This window comes from Saccopteryx bilineata, chromosome 4 (assembly GCF_036850765.1).
Source record: "Saccopteryx bilineata isolate mSacBil1 chromosome 4, mSacBil1_pri_phased_curated, whole genome shotgun sequence".
NCBI classification, from domain to species: domain Eukaryota; kingdom Metazoa; phylum Chordata; class Mammalia; order Chiroptera; family Emballonuridae; genus Saccopteryx; species Saccopteryx bilineata.
In genome coordinates, this window is record NC_089493.1 from 201,012,875 (window position 1) to 201,035,752 (window position 22,878).

At 37.7% G+C, this 22,878-nt stretch overlaps 1 protein-coding gene and 1 pseudogene across 2 annotated transcripts in view; both read left to right on the forward strand.

Annotated features, from left to right (window-relative positions):
• IQGAP2 (IQ motif containing GTPase activating protein 2) overlaps positions 1-22,878 on the forward strand; it is a 449,634-nt gene that overhangs the window by 416,974 nt on the left and 9,782 nt on the right. For both annotated transcript variants that reach the window (XM_066273593.1, XM_066273594.1), the window contains exons 29-32: positions 4,000-4,102; positions 4,659-4,800; positions 16,867-16,954; positions 21,373-21,585. In XM_066273593.1, the coding sequence (XP_066129690.1) occupies positions 4,000-4,102; positions 4,659-4,800; positions 16,867-16,954; positions 21,373-21,585 (546 nt within the window). The remainder of the gene's footprint in view (positions 1-3,999; positions 4,103-4,658; positions 4,801-16,866; positions 16,955-21,372; positions 21,586-22,878) is intronic.
• On the forward strand, positions 918-1,720 carry LOC136334031 (microtubule-associated protein RP/EB family member 1 pseudogene; annotated as a pseudogene).

A 22,878-nucleotide genomic window follows, 5' to 3' on the forward strand; every position in this document is an offset into this window, starting at 1 on the left:
TCTATTATTCTATCCACTCATGTACTGATGAGCACTTGGGCTGCTTCCAAATCTTGGCTATTGTAAATAATGCTGCAACTCGCCTTAAAATATATATATATAATTTGCTTTAAAACAAAATGCCTCTAACTATAATGGGAAAACTAGCATGCCTTGAAATAAACAGAAACTTTAAAAGTAAATAAGTATAGTGAAAATGGAGGGGTTGGTTGGATATAGTTGCTTTCTTGACGCTATGCATTTTGAGATCTCCTCTCCCTTTCTTAAAAACCCAATTAGCAAGTGTCCAGAAATGTTAAGGAAAACTGAGCATTAAACAGATACTGTCTCCTTTACTAATCTTAAAGATTAAAAGAGAATGGAGCCTGACCTGTGGTGGCGCAGTGGATAAAGCAATGACTTGGAATGCTGAGGTTGCTGGCTTGAACCCTCGGGCTTGCCCATGCAAGCACACATGAGAAGCAGCTACCTAGTTAATGCTTCCCGTGCCTCCTCCTACCAACTCTCTTACCTCTCTTTAAAATCAAATAAAATAAAATTTAAATAATAATAAAATAAAAATTTTTAAATAGAGAATGGAAGAAGTAATCAAGGCAATGTGGTACTGGCATAAGGAATAAGACATATAGCAACCAGTCAGTGGGATAGAACTGAGAGTCTAAGAATAAACCTTCAAATCAAGAAACTAAAACAGTTCAGTGGGAAAATAATAGTCTTTTCAACAAAAGGTGCTGGGGCAACTGGAAGTCTACATGCCAAGAGTGAAGTCGGACCCCTTCTTTCAACCCTTCTCAAAAATGAACCAGCTTTTATATAGGCGCGTCACATGGGGGGAGGGATGCGTGCGAGGCCATCATGGGGTGGGCAGGGTCGAGCGGTTTGAATGAGACAAAGAGGAGCCAGAGCCAGCCCAGGCAATGGACGTGGTTCCACCGAGAGCCAAGAATGGCAGGAACCTACATTCAACGTCAGTCACCAGCGATAACTAAGGATATGACATGCTGTCCTGGATCAATGAGTCACTGCAGCTGAATCTGAGGAAGATGGAACAGTTGTGCTCAGGGACTGCCTGTTGTCGGTTTATAGACCTGCTGTTCCCTGGCTCCATCACCTTGAAGAAAGTGAAATTCCAAGCTAAGCTAGAACATGAATACATCCAGAACTTCAAAATACATACTACAAGCAGGTTTTAAGAGGATGGGCATTGACAAAATAATTCCTGTGGACAAATTAGTAAAAGGAAAATTTCAGGACAATTTTTAATTCGTTCAGTGGTTCAAAAAGTTTTTCGATGCAAACTATGGTGGAAAAGACTGACCCCATAGTTGCCACATAAGGTCAAGAAACTACAGTGGTCCCCTCCTTTGTCACTCCAGCTCTGAACAAACCGAAGAAATCTCTCAGCTCTGTGGGAGCAGCCCCACGGAGGCCCATTGTGACACACAGAATTACTGTGACCCCTAAGGCCAGCCGGGGTGTGATGCGGAAGAATCCTGGTGTGGGCAACCAAGTGTCCGAACTGATGCAGCAGGTCAACGTATTGAAACTCACCGTGGAAGACTTGGAGAAAGAAAGATATTTCTACTTTGGAAAGCTAAAGAACATTGAACTGATTTGCCAGGAGAACCAGGGCGAGAACAACCCTGTATTGCAGAGGATCATGGACATTCTCTATGCCACAGATGAAGGGGGCCCACAGGAGAAGCAAGAAGAATATTAGCAGCCTGGACCAGCAGAGCAACATACCAGTTCTTCACCTCAAATCATGTGCTTAACTCTAAAATATGTCCTTTTATTATCCTTTAAAAAAAAAATGAACCTGACACATAAATGTAAGAACAGGAAGTATATAAGTCTTAGAAGAAAATGTAGTAGAGGCCCTGGCCGGTTGGCTCAGTGGTAGAGCGTCGGCTTGGCGTGCAGAAGTCCCGGGTTCGATTCCCGGCCAGGGCACACAGGAGAGGCGCTCAGCTGCTTCTCCACCCCTCCCCCTCTCCTTCCTCTCTGTCTCTCTTCCCCTTCCGCAGCTGAGGCTCCATTGGAGCAAAAGATGGCCTGGGCACTGGGGATGGCTCCTTGGCCTCTGCCCCAGGCGCTAGAGTGGCTCTGGTCGCGGCAAAGCCATGCCCCAGATGGGCAGAGCATCGCCCCCTGGTGAGCATACTGGGTGGATCCCAGTTGGGCGCATGCGGGAGTCTGTCTGACTGCCTCCCCATTTCCAGCTTCAGAAAAATACAAAAAAAAAAAAAGAAAGAAAGAAAGAAAATGTAGTAGACTTGTGACCTTGGTCTAGGCAGTAGTTTCTTAGCTATGACACCAAATGTATGCACAGCAAAAGAAAAACTAAAACAGGTAAATTAGCCTGACCAGTGGTGGGACAGTGGATAGAACATCGACCTTGGGCACTGAGGCCCCAGGTTTGAAACCTGAGGTCACTGGCTTGAGTGCAGGCTTATCAGCTTGAGTGCTGGGTTGCCAGCTTGAGCAGGGGGTCACTGACTCAGCTTGGAGCACTCCGGTAAAGGCACATATGAGAAGTAATCAATGAACAACTAAAGTGCTGCAATTATGAATTGATGCTTCTCATCTGTCTCCTTGCCCGTCTGTCTGCCTTTGTCTCTCTCTCTCTTTCTCTCTAAAAAAAAGAAGTGGCGCAGTGGATAAACCTTCAGCCTGGAATGCCAAGGTTGCCGGTTCGAAACCCTGGGCTTTCCTGGTCAAGGCACATACTGCAAGCAAGCAATGAATAACTAACATGAAGCAACTATGAGCTGTTACTTCCCATTCCATGCTCCCCTTTCTCTCCTGTCTCTATAAAATCAATAAATAATTAAGAAAAAAAGAAAAGGAAGAAGTAAATTGGACCTCATCAAAATTAAAAACTTTTGTGCTGTAAACAGTCCATCAAGAAATTGATAAGACAGCCAAGGGAATGAGAGAAAGTAATTGCAAGTAATATATCCTATAAAGGACTAATATTCAGAATATACAAAGAAAACCCACAACTCAATGATAAGTAAGATAAAAGTCCATTGTAAAAATGGACAACTGTGGCCTGACTAGGTGTGGCATAGTGGGTAGGGCATTGGAAGCAGCCAGAACAGCTAAATCTAATGAAACAGATAGTAGATTAATGTTCCAATCATCACATACATTTTAAATGAGTGGATTTGATGGTGTTATATCTAAATAAAGCTTTTAAAAAATTGAAAATGAAAAAAATGAATTTTATCTTTATGATTCAGAGTTTTGTAAGATAATTATGCAAAAAATACAACTAAAATGATATTTCCTGTCACCAGGAGTACAAGTCCCATACTTTGGAAACATTGTTTTAATTCTAAATGCAAACAAAAACAGATGTGATATTCTTCACAATTTTCCCCTCCAGTGCTACTGCTCCTCCAAAGTTAAGACCGTTTCTTTTAAGCCCTGGCTAAACACCCCAGCAGGTTTCCTCACTTTGGATCTTTTGAGGAACTGGTGAAAGAACCAGCTGGTACACCTCGTTCTCAGACCAGGGAAGCATATGGACATTTCTGCCATTCCTACCCATGAAAGATCTTCAGTGCCATTCAGGTTAAAATCGCTAATAGTGGTGATTTTTTTTTAATAGTTGTAGTGTTTGATTACATAACTTTTCTCTGAAGAGATATGGAAATGCCCTTCCAGTTGGTCACAAATATTAACCAAGAGAGTTCTGACTCATTTTACAATCTTTCCCCTAACTTTGACTTTTCTATTAAGGTAAAGTAGATGGAATAAGGTTTTCCGAAAGCTGCAATTTCTTGACAAAGAATAGGCACTTCTCTCTAAGACAAAATAAAAACTGTATCTCTCTGTGGTCTCTAATATTAATAAATGTCAGTCCTGTATTTAAGATTCAAACGATATCAGAATAAAGTTATCATGAAAAACTGGACAGGGAACTATGTAAATATAGTATTAGTTGAGAATTTACTTTTATCTTTGTGTGTATGTGTTTCTTTCTATGTAAAGCTCCTGTTGGAACACCAGGATGCAATTGCACCTGATAAACATGACTCGCTGAATGAGCTTTTGGAATTGCTAGGAGAAGTACCTAATGTGGAATCCTTTCTTGGTAAGAGCTCATTCCTTCTACTTAAACTCTGGCTTGTATTTAGTAGTTTGGTTGGTTAGTTAGTTGGTTTTTCTATCCTAGATCAAAAAATTTTTGTATTTAATACCTAAGCTTACTTAAAGGATATTAAGTACACTAGCTGCTTCCTATATTAAAGGTTCTATAATCTGTAGTGTCCTAGATCATAAAGCACTTAGATGTTCTTGAAGGTAAGTTCCAGATACATCCAAAGAAAGATTTGTCAACCTATATAATAAAGAAAAAAAATTTACTAGAAATTTCTTCCTGTATTCTCTAAAGATTGTATTAACAGTTCTCCCTTTTAGTAATTTTTCAAATTTTGAATATATATGTCCCATATTATTTCAAGTAAAATTCCAAGATTTTAAAAGCCACCTGAAGTGGGTTAGAATGTGGTTTTTTTATGAAGATCATGATCTCCTGTCCAACTACTAAGCCTGTTTTTTCCATAGAACCTTTATCTTACATTGTTCACGCATCCTCGCAAAGAGTGAATTAGGAGAATAACAATTTTTTTTTTATTCTTTTTCTACAGGGGAAGGATCTGTTGACTCCAATGACCCTAACAAGGCTAATACACTAAATCAGCTCTCAAAGACTGAGATTTCCCTTTCCTTAACAAGCAAATATGATGTAGGGGATGGTGAAGCTATAGATGGCCAAAGCCTCATGATAAAGTAAGTTGGGGGCTTAAAGGGCACATGTCCCCACTTATGCATCTTAAACCATGTAAATTCAAATAAGGCCAAATCCCCAAACAATTCATTTTAAAATGTCTAAATTTTGAAATATATTTACCCTTCAAACAATTAACCAAACAAAGGACAATAGACACTTTATAATTTAAGAGGGAACTAAATATTATAGTAGTGTATAAAGCCTATCTTGTTTTCTAGTTTTTCCTGTAATGTAATTCCTTTCCTTTAAGAAATGGAGTGACTAATTCAGCCTATGAAAGTCTTTAGATAACCCAGGGGAAGTATCTGTTTCAGAGCGGTCAAAAGATTAGTGAGGAAATACCATACACCAAATTAAATTTGTGGCATAAAATGGTAATGTAAAAGGCATACACATGATAAGATATAATGCCATCATCTGGTTTATTAGCCTTCTTTTTTACTAAGTTAATCCTGGGTATGTTTATAAGCTTTGACTTTATCTATACCTTACTTCCCACCCTTAAAGACTTCAAATGAAGCATTCACATTTTTTTTTTTCTCTTTTTTTTTTTTTTTTTTATTTTAATAAATTTTTATTAATGGTAATGGGATAACATTAATAAATCAGGGTACATATTTTCAAAGAAAACATGTCTAGGTTATTTTGTCATCAAATTATGTTGCAAACCCCTCGCCCAAAGTCAGATTGTCCTCCGTCACCCTCCATCTAGTTCTCTGTGCCCCTCCCCCTCCCCCTAATTCTCTCCCTCCCTCCCTCCCATGTCCTCCCTCCCCCCCCCCCACCCTTGGTAACCACCACACTCTTGTCCATGTCTCTTAGTCTCATTTTTATGTTCCACCAATGTATGGAATCATGTAGTTCTTGTTTTTTTCTGATTTGCTTATTTCACTCCTTATAATGTTATCAAGATCCCACCATTTTGCTGTAAATGATCTGATGTCATCATTTCTTATGGCTGAGTAGTATTCCATAGTGTATATGTGCCACATCTTCTTTATCCAGTCTTCTATTGAAGGGCTTTTTGGTTGTTTCCATGTCTTGGCCACTGTGAACAGTGCTGCAATGAACATGGGGCTACATGTGTCTTCACGTATCAATGTTTCTGAGGTTTTGGGGTATATACCCAGTAGAGAGATTGCTGGGTCATAAGGTAGTTCTATTTGCAGTTTTTTGAGGAACCACCATACTTTCCTCCATAATGGTTGTACTAGTTTACAGTCCCACCAACAGTGAATGAGGGTTCCTTTTTCTCCACAGCCTCTCCAACATTTGCTATTACCCGTCTTGTTGATAATAGCTAATCTAATAGGGGTGAGGTGGTATCTCATTGTAGTTTTGATTTACATTTCTCTAATAACTAATGAAGCTGAGCATCTTTTCATATATCTATTGGCCATTTGTATCTCTTCCTGGGAGAAGTGTCTGTTCATGTCCTCTTCCCATTTTTTTATTGGATTGCTTGTTTGTTTGTTGTTGAGTTTTATGAGTTCTTTGTAAATTTTGGATATTAGGCCCTTATCTGAGCTGTCGTTTGAAAATATCAGTTCCCATATAGTTGGCTGTCTGTTTATTTTGATATCAGTTTCTCTTGCTGAGCAAAAACTTTTAATTCTGATGTAGTCCCATTCATTTATCTTTGCCTTCACTTCTCTTGCCATTGGAGTCAAGTTCATAAAATGTTCTTTAAAACCCAGGTCCATGATTTTAGTACCTATGTCTTCTTCTATGTACTTTATTGTTTCAGGTCTTATATTTAGGTCTTTGATCCATTTTGAATTAATTTTAGTACACGGGGACAGGCTGTAGTCGAGTTTCATTCTTTTGCATGTGGCTTTCCAGTTTTCCCAACACCATTTGTTGAAGAGGCTTTCTTTTCTCCATTGTGTGTTGTTGGCCCCTTTATCAAAGATTATTTGACCATATATATGTGGTTTTATTTCTGGGCTTTCTATTCTGTTCCATTGGTCTGAGTGTCTATTTTTTTGCCAATACCATGCTGTTTTGATTATCGTGGCCCTATAATATAGTTTAAAGTCAGGTATTGTAATGCCCCCAGCTTCATTCTTTTTCCTTAGGATTGTTTTGGCTATTCGGGGTTTTTTATAGTTCCATATAAATCTTATGATTTTTTGTTCCATTTCTTTAAAAAATCTCATAGGGATTTTGATGGGAATTGCATTAAATTTGTATATTGCTTTGGGTAATATGGCCATTTTGATTATATTTATTCTTCCTATCCAAGAACAAGGAATATTTTTCCATCTCATTGTATCTTTTTCGATTTCCCTTAACAATGCTTTGTAATTTTCATTATATAGGTCCTGTACGTTCTTTGTTATGTTTATTCCTAGGTATTTTATTTTTTTTGTTGCAATCGTGAAGGGGATTATTTTTTTGAGTTCGTTTTCTAATATTTCATTGTTGGCATATAGAAAGGCTATGGACTTTTGTATGTTAATTTTGTATCCTGCGACCTTACTGTATTGGTTTATTGTTTCTAATAATCTTTTTGTGGAGTCCTTCGGATTTTCGATGTATAGGATCATATCATCAGCAAAAAGTGATAGCTTTACTTCTTCTTTTCCGATATGGATGCCTTTTATTTCTTTGTCTTGTCTGATTGCTCTGGCCAGAACTTCTAGCACCACGTTGAATAAGAGTGGAGAGAGTGGACAACCCTGTCTTGTTCCTGATTTAAGGTAGAAAGTCCTCAGTTTTATGCCGTTTAATAGGATGTTGGCTGATGGTTTATCATATATGGCCTTTATCATGTTGAGATATTTTCCTTCTATACCCATTTTGTTGAGAGTCTTAAACATAAAATTGTGTTGGATTTTATCAAAAGCCTTTTCTGCATCTATTGATAAGATCATGTGGTTTTTGTTCTTTGTTTTGTTGATATGGTGTATTACGTTAACCGTTTTGCGTATGTTGAACCATCCTTGAGATTCTGGGATGAATCCCACTTGATCATGATGTATTATTTTTTTAATATGTTGTTGTATTCGGTTTGCCAGTATTTTGTTTAGTATTTTAGCATCTGTATTCATTAGAGATATTGGTCTGTAGTTTTCTTTCTTTGTGCCATCCTTGCCAGGTTTTGGTATGAGGGTTATGTTGGCCTCATAAAATGTGTTTGGAAGTATTGCTTCTTCTTCAATTTTTTGGAAGACTTTGAGTAGAATAGGAACCAAGTCTTCTTTGAATGTTTGATAGAATTCACTAGTATAACCGTCTGGGCCTGGACTTTTATTTTTGGGGAGATTTTTAATAGTTTTTTCTATTTCCTCCCTGCTGATTGGTCTGTTTAGGCTTTCTGCTTCTTCATGACTCAGTCTAGGAAGGTTGTATTCTAGGAATTTATCCATTTCTTCTAGGTTGTTGTATTTGGTGGCATATAATTTTTCATAGTATTCTACAATAATTCTTTGTATTTCTATGATGTCTGTGGTGATCTCTCCTCTTTCATTTTGGATTTTATTTATTTGAGTCCTGTGTCTTTTTTCCTTGGTGAGTCTTGCCAAGGGTTTGTCAATTTTGTTGATCTTTTCAAAGAACCAGCTCCTTGTTTTATTGATTTTTTCTATAGTTTTTCTGTTCTCTATTTCATTTATTTCTGCTCTGATTTTTATTATCTCCTTTCTTCGGCTGGTTTTGGGTTGTCTTTGTTCTTCTTTTTCTAGTTCCTTAAGGTGTGAAGTTAAGTGGTTTACTTTGGCTCTCTCTTGTTTGTTCATATAGGCCTAAAGTGATATGAACTTTCCTCTTATTACTGCTTTTGCTGCATCCCAGAGATTCTGATATGTCGTATTTTCATTTTCATTTGTCTGTATATATCTTTTGATTTCTGTGCTTATTTCTTCTTTGACCCATTCATTTTTTAGAAGTATGTTGTTTAGTTTCCACATTTTTGTGGGTTTTTCCCCCTCTTTTTTGCAGTTGAATTCTAGTTTCAAGGCTTTATGATCAGAAAATATGCTTGGTACAATTTCAATTTTTCTAAATTTGCTGATATTGTCTTTGTGGCCCAACATATGGTCAATTCTTGAGAATGTTCCATGTACACTAGAGAAAAATGTATACTCTGTCGCTTTGGGATGAAGTGTCCTATAGATGTCTATCATATCCAGGTGTTCTAGTATTTCGTTTAAGGCCACTATATCTTTATTGATTCTCTGTTTGGATGACCGATCTAGAGCCGTCAGCGGTGTATTGAGGTTTCCAAGTATGATTGTATTTTTGTTAGTTTTTGTTTTAAGGTCAATAAGTAGCTGTCTTATATATTTTGGTGCTCCTTGGTTTGGTGCATATATATTAAGGATTGTTATGTCTTCTTGATTCAACTTCCCCTTAATCATTATGAAATGACCATTTTTGTCTCTGAGTGCTTTTTCTGTCTTGTAGTCAGCATTATTAGATATGAGTATTGCTACACCTGCTTTTTTTTGGGTGTTGTTTGCTTGGAGTATTGTTTTCCAGCCTTTCACTTTGAATTTGTTTTTATCCTTGTTGCTTAGATGTGTTTCTTGTAGGCAGCATATAGTTGGATTTTGTTTTTTAATCCATTCTGCTACTCTGTGTCTTTTTATTGGTAAGTTTAATCCATTTACATTTAGTGTAATTATTGACACTTGTGGGTTCCCTACTGCCATTTTATAAATTGCTTTCTGTTAGTTTTGTATCTAGTTTGATTCTTCTCTTTTGTTTTTCTATCATTTGTTTTTGTTTGTTTGTGTTCCATACTTCTTTCCTCTGTTGCTACCTTTTTTAAGTCAAGTGTTTTTGTGGTGGTTTTTTTAAGGGTGGTTACCATTAAGTAATGAAAAGGGTACCTACCATATTCATTGTAGTACCCTATCTTATAAGTATTTCTGCACTTCATCATCCTTTGCTACTGTTAATCTCCATCCTCTCCCCCCTTTTTTTCCTTTGTTGTCACAGTTTAAGTTTGGTTTTATTGTGTTCTTGGTGGAGCTGTTACTTGTGGTGTTGTTTTCTTTTGTTCTTTGAATCTGGTTGGAAAATCCCCCTTAGTATTTCCTGGAGTGGGGGCTTTCTGTTGATAAATTCTCTCATCTTTTCTGTATTTGTGAATGTTTTTATATCTCCTTCATACTTGAAGGATAGCTTTGATGGGTATAGTATTCTTGGCTGAAAGTTCCTCTCTTTCAGGGCTTTAAATATTGGGGTCCACTCTCTTCTAGCTTGTAGAGTTTCTGCTGAGATATCTGATGATAATCTAATAGGCCTTCCTTTATATGTTGTACTCTTCTTTTCCCTGGCTGCCTTGAGAATTTTTTCTTTGTCATTGGTTTGTGTCATCTTTATTATGATGTGCCTTGGAGTGGGTTTGTTGGGGTTAAGAAAACTTGGTGTTCTGTTTGCTTCTTGAATTTGAGGCTTTAGTTCCTTGCACAGGCTTGGGAAGTTCTCGTCTATTATTTGTTTGAGTATATTCTCCATTCCATTTTCTTTCTCTTCTCCCTCTGATATACCTATTATTCTTATGTTATTCTTTCTGATGGAGTCAGACAATTCCTGTAGGGCTTTCTCATTTTTTATTATTTTTGAGTCTCTTTCTTCTTCTCTCTGTTGTGCCTCAAGTTGTTTGTCTTCTATTTCACTAATCCTATCTTCAATCTGGGCTGTTCTGTTAGCTAAGCTTGTTACCTCGTTTTTCAGCTCGTGAATTGAGTTTTTCATTTCTGTTTGATTTGTTTTTATAGTTTCAATTTCCTTGGTAATATATTCTTTGTGTTCATTGAGTTGTTTTCTGATCTCCCTATATTGCCTTTCTGTGTTTTCTTGTATATCTCTGAGTATTTTTAAGATTTCTAGTTTAAATTCTCTGTCATTTAGCTCCAAGGCTTCCAATATGTTAAGTCTTTTCTCCATAGATTTTTCCACATCTATTTGTGTTACCTCTCTTTCTTTTGTATCCATAATATTCGATTTCCTCTTTCTTATCGGCATCTGAGGGTGGTCTTATTGATAGCACGCGGGCGCACTCCCTGGCGGCTTGAATGAGCGTCGCTGCGGTAGCTTCCTCCACACCCTCGTCTCTCAGATTCAAGTGATAACAGTCCTTTTGCTTTCAGTTTGTGTGGAACTCCGGAATGCTCCGAGGATAAATTTTTCTGTTTCTAGTTGATAAATTTGTTGTGATTTAGGGGAGAGCTGTCGGATGCGCTTCTCACGGCGCCATTTCCGTGACGTCACCAGCCCAGCATTCACATTTTTAATTAATATTTGTTCCATCAAGGCTTCATGGATGTTCCACACCAGTTCTTTACACATAGAGTAAGAAAGAATGAGATCCATGATAATACCATAAATTCAAACAGCGTAAACCAAGAATAAACTTGCTCACCACACAATACAGTTTTTAAAAATTGACCTAAACGAAAAGATATGTATTTGCATATTAGAACAACTGTGTGTTGGGTTAAGATGGAGAATGGAAGTGGGAAATAGACAAAGGAATAAATGTGTCTTTAAATAAGCTTTGTGCTTAGAAGTAATGAGAGGACATTTTTTCATAATTGGTTTTGTCTGTTATTTGAACATCCTTTCTAAATGTGGTCGACTCAAATGTCTGTGTTATTGAATGGAAATCACAATTTTGGTAGCCTAAAATATTAAATAATTTGGATATTATTTATATATATTTATGCTTGTTTCTGAATGTGAGTCTCCATGGTTCTGAAAATTTTTGGAATTCACATTTTAAAAGCAAGATCAGAAAAGTCTAGCACTCAGGCAAGCTGTGTCTTTGCCGGGAAACCTAGGCATTTTCCTGCTTGCCCTGGCCCTCATGTGCTTTTCTCCCAGTTCCCCACTGTGTGCTGGAAACGAGTCGTCTCCCCCTTCGATCCCCATACTAAGTATAGCCGCCGGTGGTTTTATTTCAAGATTCTTTTAGCTACTTGGGGTTCCTTGTAATTCCATGTGAATTATAGAATCAACTTTTCTATTATAAAAAAAAAAAGCCATTGGACCAGTGTCTTAATAGACTTGATAATTTACTGCTTTCACAGATCTCTCCTTTCTTTGGGTACACTTTGGATCTTGCTGTTGTCAGAGCCCTTGACTAAGTAGGCCAGTGATCAATGTGAATAACAACTTGAAATTAAGGTGGACCAAGTAGCCATCTCTGAAAGTAGAATTTGCATATTTCACAAAAGATTCAATAGAGTTAGCTCCAGCTGTTAGGCAAGACTTACGTCCAGCTACATTATACTTTAAGTATATATATTTTAAACCTTTCTACTAAATGTGTCATTGGCAGGGAGCTTGGAAAACTGTCTACCCTAAGTCTTTAACTTCAAGGTGAGGAAATTAAAGTCTAAAATTATAAGAAGCAAGTAGCTAGCTACTGACATGCTTTAAATTCATCATATATCATTGATGTTCCATTAATATACTCTTTGAAATGTTGATTTATCGGTATGAGTTTTTCCAAGCAAATTAACCAAATGGAGAACCTTCTTTAGAGAACCAGTACCTTTCAGAAGTTATTATAAAGTGGATAATCATGGAATGCAGAGTAGTCGCAACATGAAATACCTGGCTTTTCTCTATCAAAAAACTGTTTTGCTTCCTTGTTAAACCTGTTGTGTTTTTAACTTTTAGAAATGCCCCCTTATGAATAATTACAAAATCACTCACTAGCTTTCTAGTGATTAGTAACTCATCTTCTTTGGGGTCTCTGCAGTAGCAGAATTTAAGGCATTGTTAATCCTTATGCCTGTAAATTTTATTCCATGCTACTTTCATAATTTTTTCTAATTAGATGTTGATAAAAATGATAATGATTGCAAATACCTATATAATGCTTATTATGTGCCAGGGACTGTCCTATAGATATAGATATAGCTAACAGCATATAATATAATATAATATAATATAATATAATATAATATAATATAATATAATATAATATAATATAATATAATATAATATAATATAATATAATATAATAAATATAGTATGTATAATATAATGACTTTTATGTTATTAATATTTCCAGCAACTCCAAAGGTAGAAGCTATTAACCTGTATTTTATAAATGAAGGCACAGAACAGATGAAAACCCTTTCCCAGGCAGTATGGCTAGTAAGTGGAGCATAGATTCAAATTCAAATGATCTTAAATCTTCCAGGGCCTATGCCCTTCATCACAGGTTTTACAGCTTATGGAGGGCAAGATCATTGACCTTAGTACTCTTAGGAATCTTAGAACAAATAATGAGAATGATAGCCAAGCAGTTACCATACTACAAAGCTAATGCTGGAGTATCTTTCCAGAACAAAGAAAAGGAATGACTGATAGATATGAGGGATAATAAGACACATATTGGAGTAGGAAGAAACATTTTATTTGTTTCCCTTCTGTGTGTCTTTGGAATAGGGAGCCTCAGTTTGGGTGATAGCTATTTTGTCAGTACTACCAAGCAAGATGACATTTGAAGAATAAGGGGGGAATGGCCTGGTTGAGAAGTCCTAGGAAAAACTGGGATTGCAGTCTCAATCTGTCCCTTATTAGCCAGAGGACTCAGAGCAAGTCACCTGACCATCAGTTTCCTCATCCATCAAACAGAGAAGAGGGGGAGGAAGGACTACAGTGAGCAAATGAAGTCATGCCTTATAAATATAGAAGAGCTATACAATTGTAAATCCCATTATAATGATCAACTTGATATATGTGATCCTATGGCCTTTATTAAGCTTGTTTTTCACAGAAGTATGTGTGTTTAAGTAGAAGGCAATATTTGTTGTTTTTAATCATACTTAGCTGCCTGAGTGCTTAAGTTGTCATCTCTTAAGAATATTTTTCCTATCACATGATTTAGTTTAGGCATCCATCATCCCAACTGGAAGTTTTCCTTGTGTTTGGTCCAAACTGGTCTGAGAACTGAATAGCTAAGGTCATGTTTGAGGTAGGTGATAAAAATGTGGAAGCATGTTGTTAGAATTTTAAACAACTGGAAATACTCCTTAGCATCCACAAACACAAATTTCTTTCCAACCTTGGGTACACTGTAAGGCAGATAGATGATGGAGGGGGAGGCTCAGGAATGCTGCTGGTCAGAGAGCAACAACAGATGCCATGTGAGTGGAATAGCCAACCGATGGGGCCACACAGTTCACAAGCCATGTGGTCTCATTTACGTACAGCGGGGTTTGAGCAGGGTTCTGATGAATAAACTCCCTGGTATATTTATTTCTCTCTCTTTGTTTTCCCTAAATCACCCTCAAAGTTACATGCCTTCCCATTAAGATAGAGAGAGCAGTGACATTCTCAGTTTTATCGGCCTGTCTTATATATTGTTTGAAGTCATGGGGCCAATACTCTAACCCAGTGGTAGTCAACCTGGTCCCTACCACCCACTAGTGGGCGTTCCAGCTTTCATGGTGGGCGGTAGCGGAGCAACCAAAGTATAAATAAAAAGATAGATTTAACTATAGTAAGTTGCTTTATAAAGATTTATTCTGCCAAGCTTAGCGAAAATCCAACATAAAGTACTTGGTAAGTAATTATTATTATATGCTTTAACTTGCTGTAACTCTGCTTTATAAATTTTATGAAGTAAAGTTACTTCCCTACTTTATAAAACACCATTACTGTGGAACCAGTGGGCGGTTAGAAAGTTTTACTACTAACGAGATGCAAAAGTGAGCGGTAGGTATAAAAAGGTTGACTACCCCTGCTCTAACCAGTTGATTTATGCTGGTCAGACCATATCTAGAATATTGTGTTTGCTTTGGGTTGGGGAGGGGGACATGTCTTCAGGTTATTGGCAAACTGAACTATGAACTCTGTTTAAATTCAATGGTGAAGCACTTAAACAACTGAGGTTTCACTGGGAAAAAGGAAAGGTGGAGTAGGGGATGGGGGCGGGGGACAGAGCCCGCACTTCTCTGTGGGCTGTGAGGGCTGAAGATGTGGGAAGGGAGTCCAGCTGTTTTCCACAACTCTAGAAAACAGAGTGACCTTTGTAAGCATTGAACCTCTTAGGTCTTGGTTGCCTCATTTGTAAAATTGGGGATTAGAATGTTTCCCAGAGGTGTCTGCCGAGTGTTAAGGTTCTGTGAGTAACCAGGACCCAGGAGAGGACATTACTGGAAGGCGGACTTCTCAGTGTGAGCCTCCCATTTAAGAAGGGAATGCTCCCGTGCTTCACTTGCCAAAAGAAATTTAATGGGAGCCACAGAAGTAAATCTTTTTAAATCTTCTAAATGTCTAAATGCTACATTTTAGAAAGAAACAAGTGAAATAAATTCTATTTTATTTAACCTAATATATCCAAAATGGTGTTTAAATATGTAATTAGTGTAAAAAAATGTTAATAAAATATGGTACATTCTTTTTTCACTAAGTTTCAAAATCTGGTGTGCGTTTCTCACTTGCGGCACGCCTCAGTTGGGACTAGCCATGGTTCCGGGCTCATTGGCACCTGTGGCTTTAGTGACAGCTTTAGTGACCACATGTCATACCCTAGTGAAAGACTTTGCATACATCTTTTCATTTAATCCTTGCATTAGTTCTCAGAGGGATTTCCATTATATAAAATTGTTTAAAGTGCAGGTGTTATATAATCTGCACAAGTGCACACAACTGGTAATCAGTGTGAGCCCCAGTTACCCCCAGCTCTTTGGGATCCTGGTGTTCTTCCCCATACTGCACGGGGAAGGAGTGAGTTCCCTGTCTTGAAACTGGGTGTTTACTTGTATGTCAGATATCTGGGGTAGAACTTTGGTGTTGGATTCCACAGGCCTGGCATGAAGCAGAATTCCAAGAGAAGAGGCTGGCTGTATGGGCAGTTTATCTTCCAGCAACTCCTAAACAAATAAGCAGTGTTCCTGGCCAAGCATGCTTGAATGACTTTAGTCATTTTGCTGACCAGATAGCTTCTCTAAAGAGATGAGCTGGGAGTTTCCTGGAAGCATATATTGTTAAGTAGTTCCTAGAATGTTATTTCAAATTAGAAACAGTCACTGTGTTTGTGTTTTTAAAATCATCCAGAGCTTTTATTTTTAACTTGATGTTCCTCTTTAATACATTTATAATGATGATTGGAGGAAGGAGTTGTGTGGGGAGGAAATGATACTTAGCTGTCTAACTCACTACAGCCTTAGGAACAGTGCCATCATCACGTGGCTGTAATTAGCTGGGTGTCCACCTTTGACTCTTAGGGGAGTGTTTATCTGTGCATTCCCAGACAGTCCATTAATCCCCAGCTTGGAAGGGTCATGGACCAAAGGAAGAGGTTGTGATAATTCTTCTCATACAGACTTGCAGTAAGTAAGAAATGAGAAAAATTATATTTACAGATGGTTTATTGGATTTTATCCCATTTTCAAAAATGACATTTTTGGAATTAACTCTGACAGTTTCATTTGCGAGCAGTTGCGCCAGTGCTTTAAAATGTGAACCATGTTCTTGTCATTTTCCAATGTCCATGCCATGTGAACATTTCCTGCTGTAGTTGGGGAAGAAGTTCATCATCCAGTGAAATCATGTCACGCCTTTGAAAGAACAGGCTAAATTCAACCACAGGACTGCAGTAAAAGTGAAACTCGAGGCAGTGAATAGACTTTTTTGTAACTTCAGGCAACTTGTTTGTTTCCTTTTTTTGGAAGAGAAGCTGTATCCAGTAATATTGTTCCCAATTATGTAAAAGTGAACAAATTTAACCATTTGCCTTTTATGTTAAAAATCCTTTTACATAATTACATAACCTGATCTTTATTTAGGAAGGGGTAGGTTATCATAAAGAACACTATGGAAAGATACATGGTTTTATTATGGCATACTTGTGCCCATGTTACTGGCAGTATAATCTTACTGCATCAAGCATATGAGACCCAGGCTTCGATTATCAAGCATTCACAAACTTTTTGGAGCCTTAGAACGGACATAGTGAATTTCTGCAAGACTGTTACTTTAAGGGATTATCTTGGAAGCATCATTTTTGTATTTGTGCAGTCCCTCAGAAAACAGATTTTTGTACATTGGGACCGCTGTCTGAAAGTCTGTCTCTTCTTTCTCTATTTTAAAAGGACCAAAAAACTGATAATCGATGTGATCCGGAACCAGCCAGGGAACACATTGACAGAAATCTTAGAGACACCAGCAACTATACAACAGGTAATTGGTCTTTGAGTGTAAAATAAAAAGTACCTTAGATATGAGTTGATTTTATTAATCTTCAGGCCAAATATTTACTGTTATCTCAGAGCAGCTATATCTCACATTGTTTAGAAGCAAGAAATTTTATCTATTACTGTGGCCAACTGATTTCAGCTGTATATAAAATGTACATGGAGTATCAATAGGATTGAAATAGAAAAATGCAGTGCTGAATTTAGGCTAAATGTAATTTTGTCCTGGACTAGTATTGGGCAAACCAATGTGTTTCAAGGGTGTAACGTGTGTTAGTGTAAGGTACCAAAAAGCTGAAAATTGATATTGATATTCTGGGAGGAAAGGTCAGGCTTTCCTGTCCCATCCCTCCTTTAGGGAGAGGAGGGAGAAGAATGTAGAAGTTTCTGGCTTGCAAAACAATGGATCATTTAGTTGTAAATCTAAAATAAAGGTTAACCAAGAAACTTCTTCTCTTTCAATAGGAGACAGAATTTACATACCACTTTGCATTGACTGTAGTTCCTCCCCCTCCCTGGAATCTTGAGAGTAAAGTATCTCTAGGCTAGTGAGGGAAGATGAACCCTGAAAGATTTATAAACATCTTTGATTGTGTTACTTTGAAGGTCTTAATGTTTCTGTGTATCCCCTAAACAAATGTTGTCAGCTTGTGCCATGATGTCATGCTCTCCCCAGCCCATGAGTGATTAAGGGTATATAAACAGCCCCTGAACTATTTTGGGGCTCACACACAATTTGGGTCTGTTGCCCTGTGTCAGCCATATGTGGCTAGCAATAAATCTCCTCCTTTAATAAAACTCTTCAAACTTATCTGGACTGGGTGTCTCTACATCAGGGGTCTCAAACTCGCGGCCCGCCCACCAATTTTGTGTGGCCCGCAGACTAATCAAACTTCGTGGATTAGTCTGCGGGCCGCACAAAATTGGTGGGCGGGCCGCATGCGGCCCGCAGGCCCAAGTTTGAGACCCCTGCTCTACATGAACTCGATGAAGTGAGGTATAGTGCCTTTCAGAATCTGAAGTGCAATACTTTATAACATTAGGTTTGCTTGCTTACATTTTGCCAATTGTTGCATTGGCGCAGGACAGCCCTATGTGTATGTAGTCTGTGAAAGGCTGTAGTGCTTGCCCTCAGAGCAGCAGATGGCAAGTTGCAGATTGCCTTCCTGCTTGGGAAGCCATTGTTTGCTATTGTTTGCTGGAGAAGCAGTTTTTTCTCCCCAGCCTGTTTTGGCTGGATAATGCAGAGAGAGAGAGAGAGCACGAGCGTGCTGAGGGGTTTAGGAGCCCTGCTGAGGCTGGTGTGTTGTAAAGTACCCAATCCATAATTCCGCGGGTTTTCGTAGAGTCACATAGTCCAAATAAGTTTTTGAAAAGTTTTATTAAAGGAGGAAATTGATTAAATATGCCAGCCACGTATATCTTACATGGGGCAGTTCCAAAGTCCCAAATCATGTGTCTCATTAATATTCTAGGGGTTGGTTATATGCTGTTAATTATATATGGGCGGAGAAATAACCTTACATTACAGTGTAAGCCTATACCTTTTGTTTAGAGATATATGCATTAACTACATGCTTTCAGGAGGGGAGAGGTAGTTTCCATGGGGACAGATGCCTGTAAATGGTCCATTAGTATAAGAAAATGTTTAATTTAATCTTTTCTCTCCCTACACCTGGCTAGCTATTCACCCATTTCCCCATAGGTATGGGGGGAGGTCAGAGAACCCAAGTCTCCTTTCTCCTTCCGCATTTACAACACAATGCCATCGGCCATCTTGATTTTATGCTAATCACACAAGTACAGAGATCATTTACAAAATATCTCTGTATGCCTAGCCCAAATTAATAAAATGTTCTTTAAGCTTCCTAAAATATTAATATTAATTCTGTAGCCTTTGGTACCTTACAACAGTGTGGGCCTATAACTCCAATAAAGCCAGAGAGTGAGGTGGGGCTTTAGGAGCCCTAAGAGAAAGGGAAGCAGTCTGCCCTGCCTGTTTGCTCATCCCCACCATTACAAGACTTTAATAAACAGCATGGCCCACCATTTTCTGGCTCCATAGTTCCTTTACCATCTGCCCACACCCATTGTGAACCTGCATGGCCATGGCAGCTGCCAGTAGCTTTACAACTAGGAATATATCTATAGTTCTGGATTTTCCAAAGCTTCTGAATGTTCATCATAAACTTTAGCCATCAATGGATGGATGGATTAGTCAGTTAAGAGATGATTCTGGTTGACAGGATGTAGAAAAATACCTTTCATATTTTATGTTTGCTAACTCGAAAAAACAAAGAAGTATCTCACATTGAAACTTTTCCAAATGCTTTAGAAGCACATATCTTGAGTCTGTTAAGACAGAGAGCTCCATTATCATGGTGTGAGTAACTAAAGTTTCATAACATTCTTGCATTAAACTCTTTATCAGCATCTTTTAAAATACATCATTGTTTAGTTAGTTCTGAATTAATTTCAGTTATACTGTTTTCATATCAATATAGCTACTCCCTCAACAAAAGTTAATAAAATTGGTTACCAAAAAATCATTGTCACAGTTTTTAATTTTAAAAATATAAAATAAAATTATTTGATGTTTGTTAATGTATGGATATTTTAAAAACAATACAGGTTGAATATTCTGCTACTATAATTCAATATGAGAATTTTAGTCCTTATTGATATTTCACTTTTCCCCAAATGTAGCATCGTCACTAAGAACGCAAGACTTCTAAGACCAAGGATAGCTCTGTGCCTCCTAGCTATGTAACCATCGGCACTTAGAAGCATTTCTGCGCCTCAGTCTCCTCAACTGTGAAATAGGAATAATGATGATAATAATAATAATAGTACCCAATTACAGACAGGAATAAATTATTTAAAAAACATGTTAAACAAAATAGAAACAGAAACATGGATACATTGGAACAGACTGACAGCTATCAGAGGGGAGAGAGGTTAGGGGTTTATATACATATAAAGCATGCAGACACTGACAACAGTGTGGTGCTAGCCAGAGGGAAAGGGGGATGGGAGATGGGTCGAGGTGGGCAAAGGCAAGGTTTGGGGGGGAAGTGGAGAAAAAAGAGACTTTGCTTGGGTCAATAGGTGCATGATACAGTGTGGTGATGGTGTTTTATTGAGTTGTACACCTGAACCCAATAAATTCTATTTAGATTAAACCTTGATCAGTTGGCTCAGTGGATAGAGTGTTTGCCAGGCACATAGACATCCCAGGTTCGATTCCTGATAAGGGCACACATGAGAAGTGACTATCTGCTTCTCTTCCCTTCTCTCTCTTCCCCTCTCACAGCCAGTGGCTTGACTGGTTCAGGCATCAGCCCCTGGCACTGAGGAGAGCTTAGTTGGTTTGAGCATTGGCCTCAGTCACTGAAGATAGCTCAGTTGAATCAAGCATCAGCCCCAGACAGGGATTGCTGTGTGGAGCCCATTTGGGGTGCATGTAGGAGTCTGTCTCTCTAACTCCTCTCCTCTCAATAAATAAATAAATAAGTAAAAATATCAAAAATAATGATTATTAAAAAAAAAGTATGTTAAGAGGATAAACTATACCTGGCACACGTTGAGCTCTCAATAGCGTTGGCTGCTGCTTCTGTTGTTGTTTACTGCTGACTTGGTAAATTGTCCCCATGTCCACAGTGTTGATATTACCATTGTGTGTCTAATAATATATATTTGTGTCCTTAGACTTTATCTTTTGTGTCAATCAGTTGTCTAGTACAATGAAATAGGATGATCACCAGTCCCTTTTATTACTGTTTTTTATTTTTAACAACTATCCAAATTGCATTCATTCTTTTACTTACCATTTATTTGGGAACTTACTACATGTTAGAATATTTTTATTCCCTTTGATTCAAAGAAACCCCGAAGGTTTCTTAGAGATGATAGTTGGAGAATGATTCCCTTATCAGAACAAAGGTCTCTGATGGCCTTCTCAGCTTATGAATCCCATAAATATGGCTGATGTATGCGAGTTTAGCTGAGTTCTGAATGTTCAGGGTTCTCATAGCCATGTTTTAACGGATAATCTAGTTTTAATTTCTTCAAGAGGACTATCCAGGAATTGAAATCCTTCCATCCAGGGAATTACAAGTATCAGTTCAGTTATCCATTGTATATCCATTACTATATCACCTTAGCAATAAAGTAGCTATTAGAATTTTGTTCCCAAAAGATCTGCCACCACTGCTATGTTTCTGTAAAGCACGAAGTAATTCCTTCCCAAAGACCTACTTCAAAACCAATGAAGATCACATTCTGGTCTTTGAACTTGGACTTGAGGCCTTCTCTCATTTTGCCATTAACTTGCCTTGGGCAGGTTCTAAATCTGTGAGGCTAGGGGATCAGAGAATAAACAGTATCTTAATATTCTCTTTTCAGGAAGTAGATCACACCAAGGACATGGAGAGCCGCGCAGTTAAAGATTCCAAGACTCCAGAAGAAATGAAGGATGGCCATTCTATGGCTGAAGATGCACAGCTACCTCTTGAGCAGAAGAAGAGGAAAATCCAGAGGAATCTTCGGACATTGGAGCAAATGGGACACGTATCATCCAAAAATAAATACCAAGACATTCTCAATGAGATTGCCAAGGTTTTTAGAAATAATATTCTTTCTTTTCTTAGCAGATGTTTGCTAATCTTTGGTCACATTCTGGGAAATCTGTGAGGTGACATGAGGGATTCATATTTGTATATACCATGGTCAATATTTCAGATTGTTGAAAGTTTCAAAGTAGTCAATGACTTTTAATAGAGGATGATCACAGTTCCCCCAAGTCATTATGAGAGTTGATACACCAGAAATAAATGATCAGGAAATGTAATAGACAAGTTTCATCTATACCTTTGTGTAATACCTACTGATTTTAAAAATGATATTTTTAGGAGAGTTCTTTTCTAAGTTGTTAGTTGTCATGTTGTCCAATTGCTCTTAAGACCCACTACTGAGATGGTAACTCTGTGTCACTGAGAATTTGCCTCTAAATGCGGTTTTGACTTAGAGGTTAGTTTCTGTTTTCTTATCTCATGTTTTTACAGTTGAGAAACTTCCTGAGAAAAGGCTCTCAAAGTAGTGCAAGGAAACATCACAGGAACTGGCTAAGATCTGTTTGCTTAGGATAAGGAAATATTTGGTTTCGAAGGATATTTGGGTTCAGTGGAAATTTCATACTTTTTATCCAAACACACTAATTGAAGTGGGTCTGGAGATTAAGAGCAGTTAAGTGATTAGAAAAAAATTTTAATTTCCTTACCTTTGTGAGGGAAATGCACTCAGCTCCATGTTCCATGGAAAATCATGATCAGTTCTAGCAGTAGGCTATTTATTCCTCCCAGCCGGAATGACTCAAGAGAAGTAGCATCCTTCCTATAGCTCAAGGGTGGAAAATATTTCTCATTGGAAATATGTAGGAGAGAATTTGTTGCTTTTGCTATAAAGAAAGAGAGAGAGAAAAGATAGAGAATATTATTAAGGCATCCACCAAAGGAATCTATTTAGTGAAGAATTTTTACTTAAGAAGGGTGTATCTGTCTGTCTTTGGATTCCTAGGGGAATGTTTTGTTTTTCATTTGTACACAGAAAAAAATATCATATTAAACAGGTATCATTTTCTTAAATGAAACATTTTCATTCTTTCCCAATGAGAATAACAACAAAAATATTTATAGCTGTAAGTTTAAATGTAGCATAGTTCTTGTAACCTGTAGGCAGTTTGAACAACTTGATGTTCTAGGAGCTCTATTTAAACCCAAGTAACAGTTAAATAGTTATCAATGTTGAATGTTGTTGTTTATGCAGACCTTGAGAATAGTTTCCAGAATTTAAAAAGTATTTATTTTTACTTCTTTCTAACATGACTACAATGATTAAGTGTAAACCTTCTCA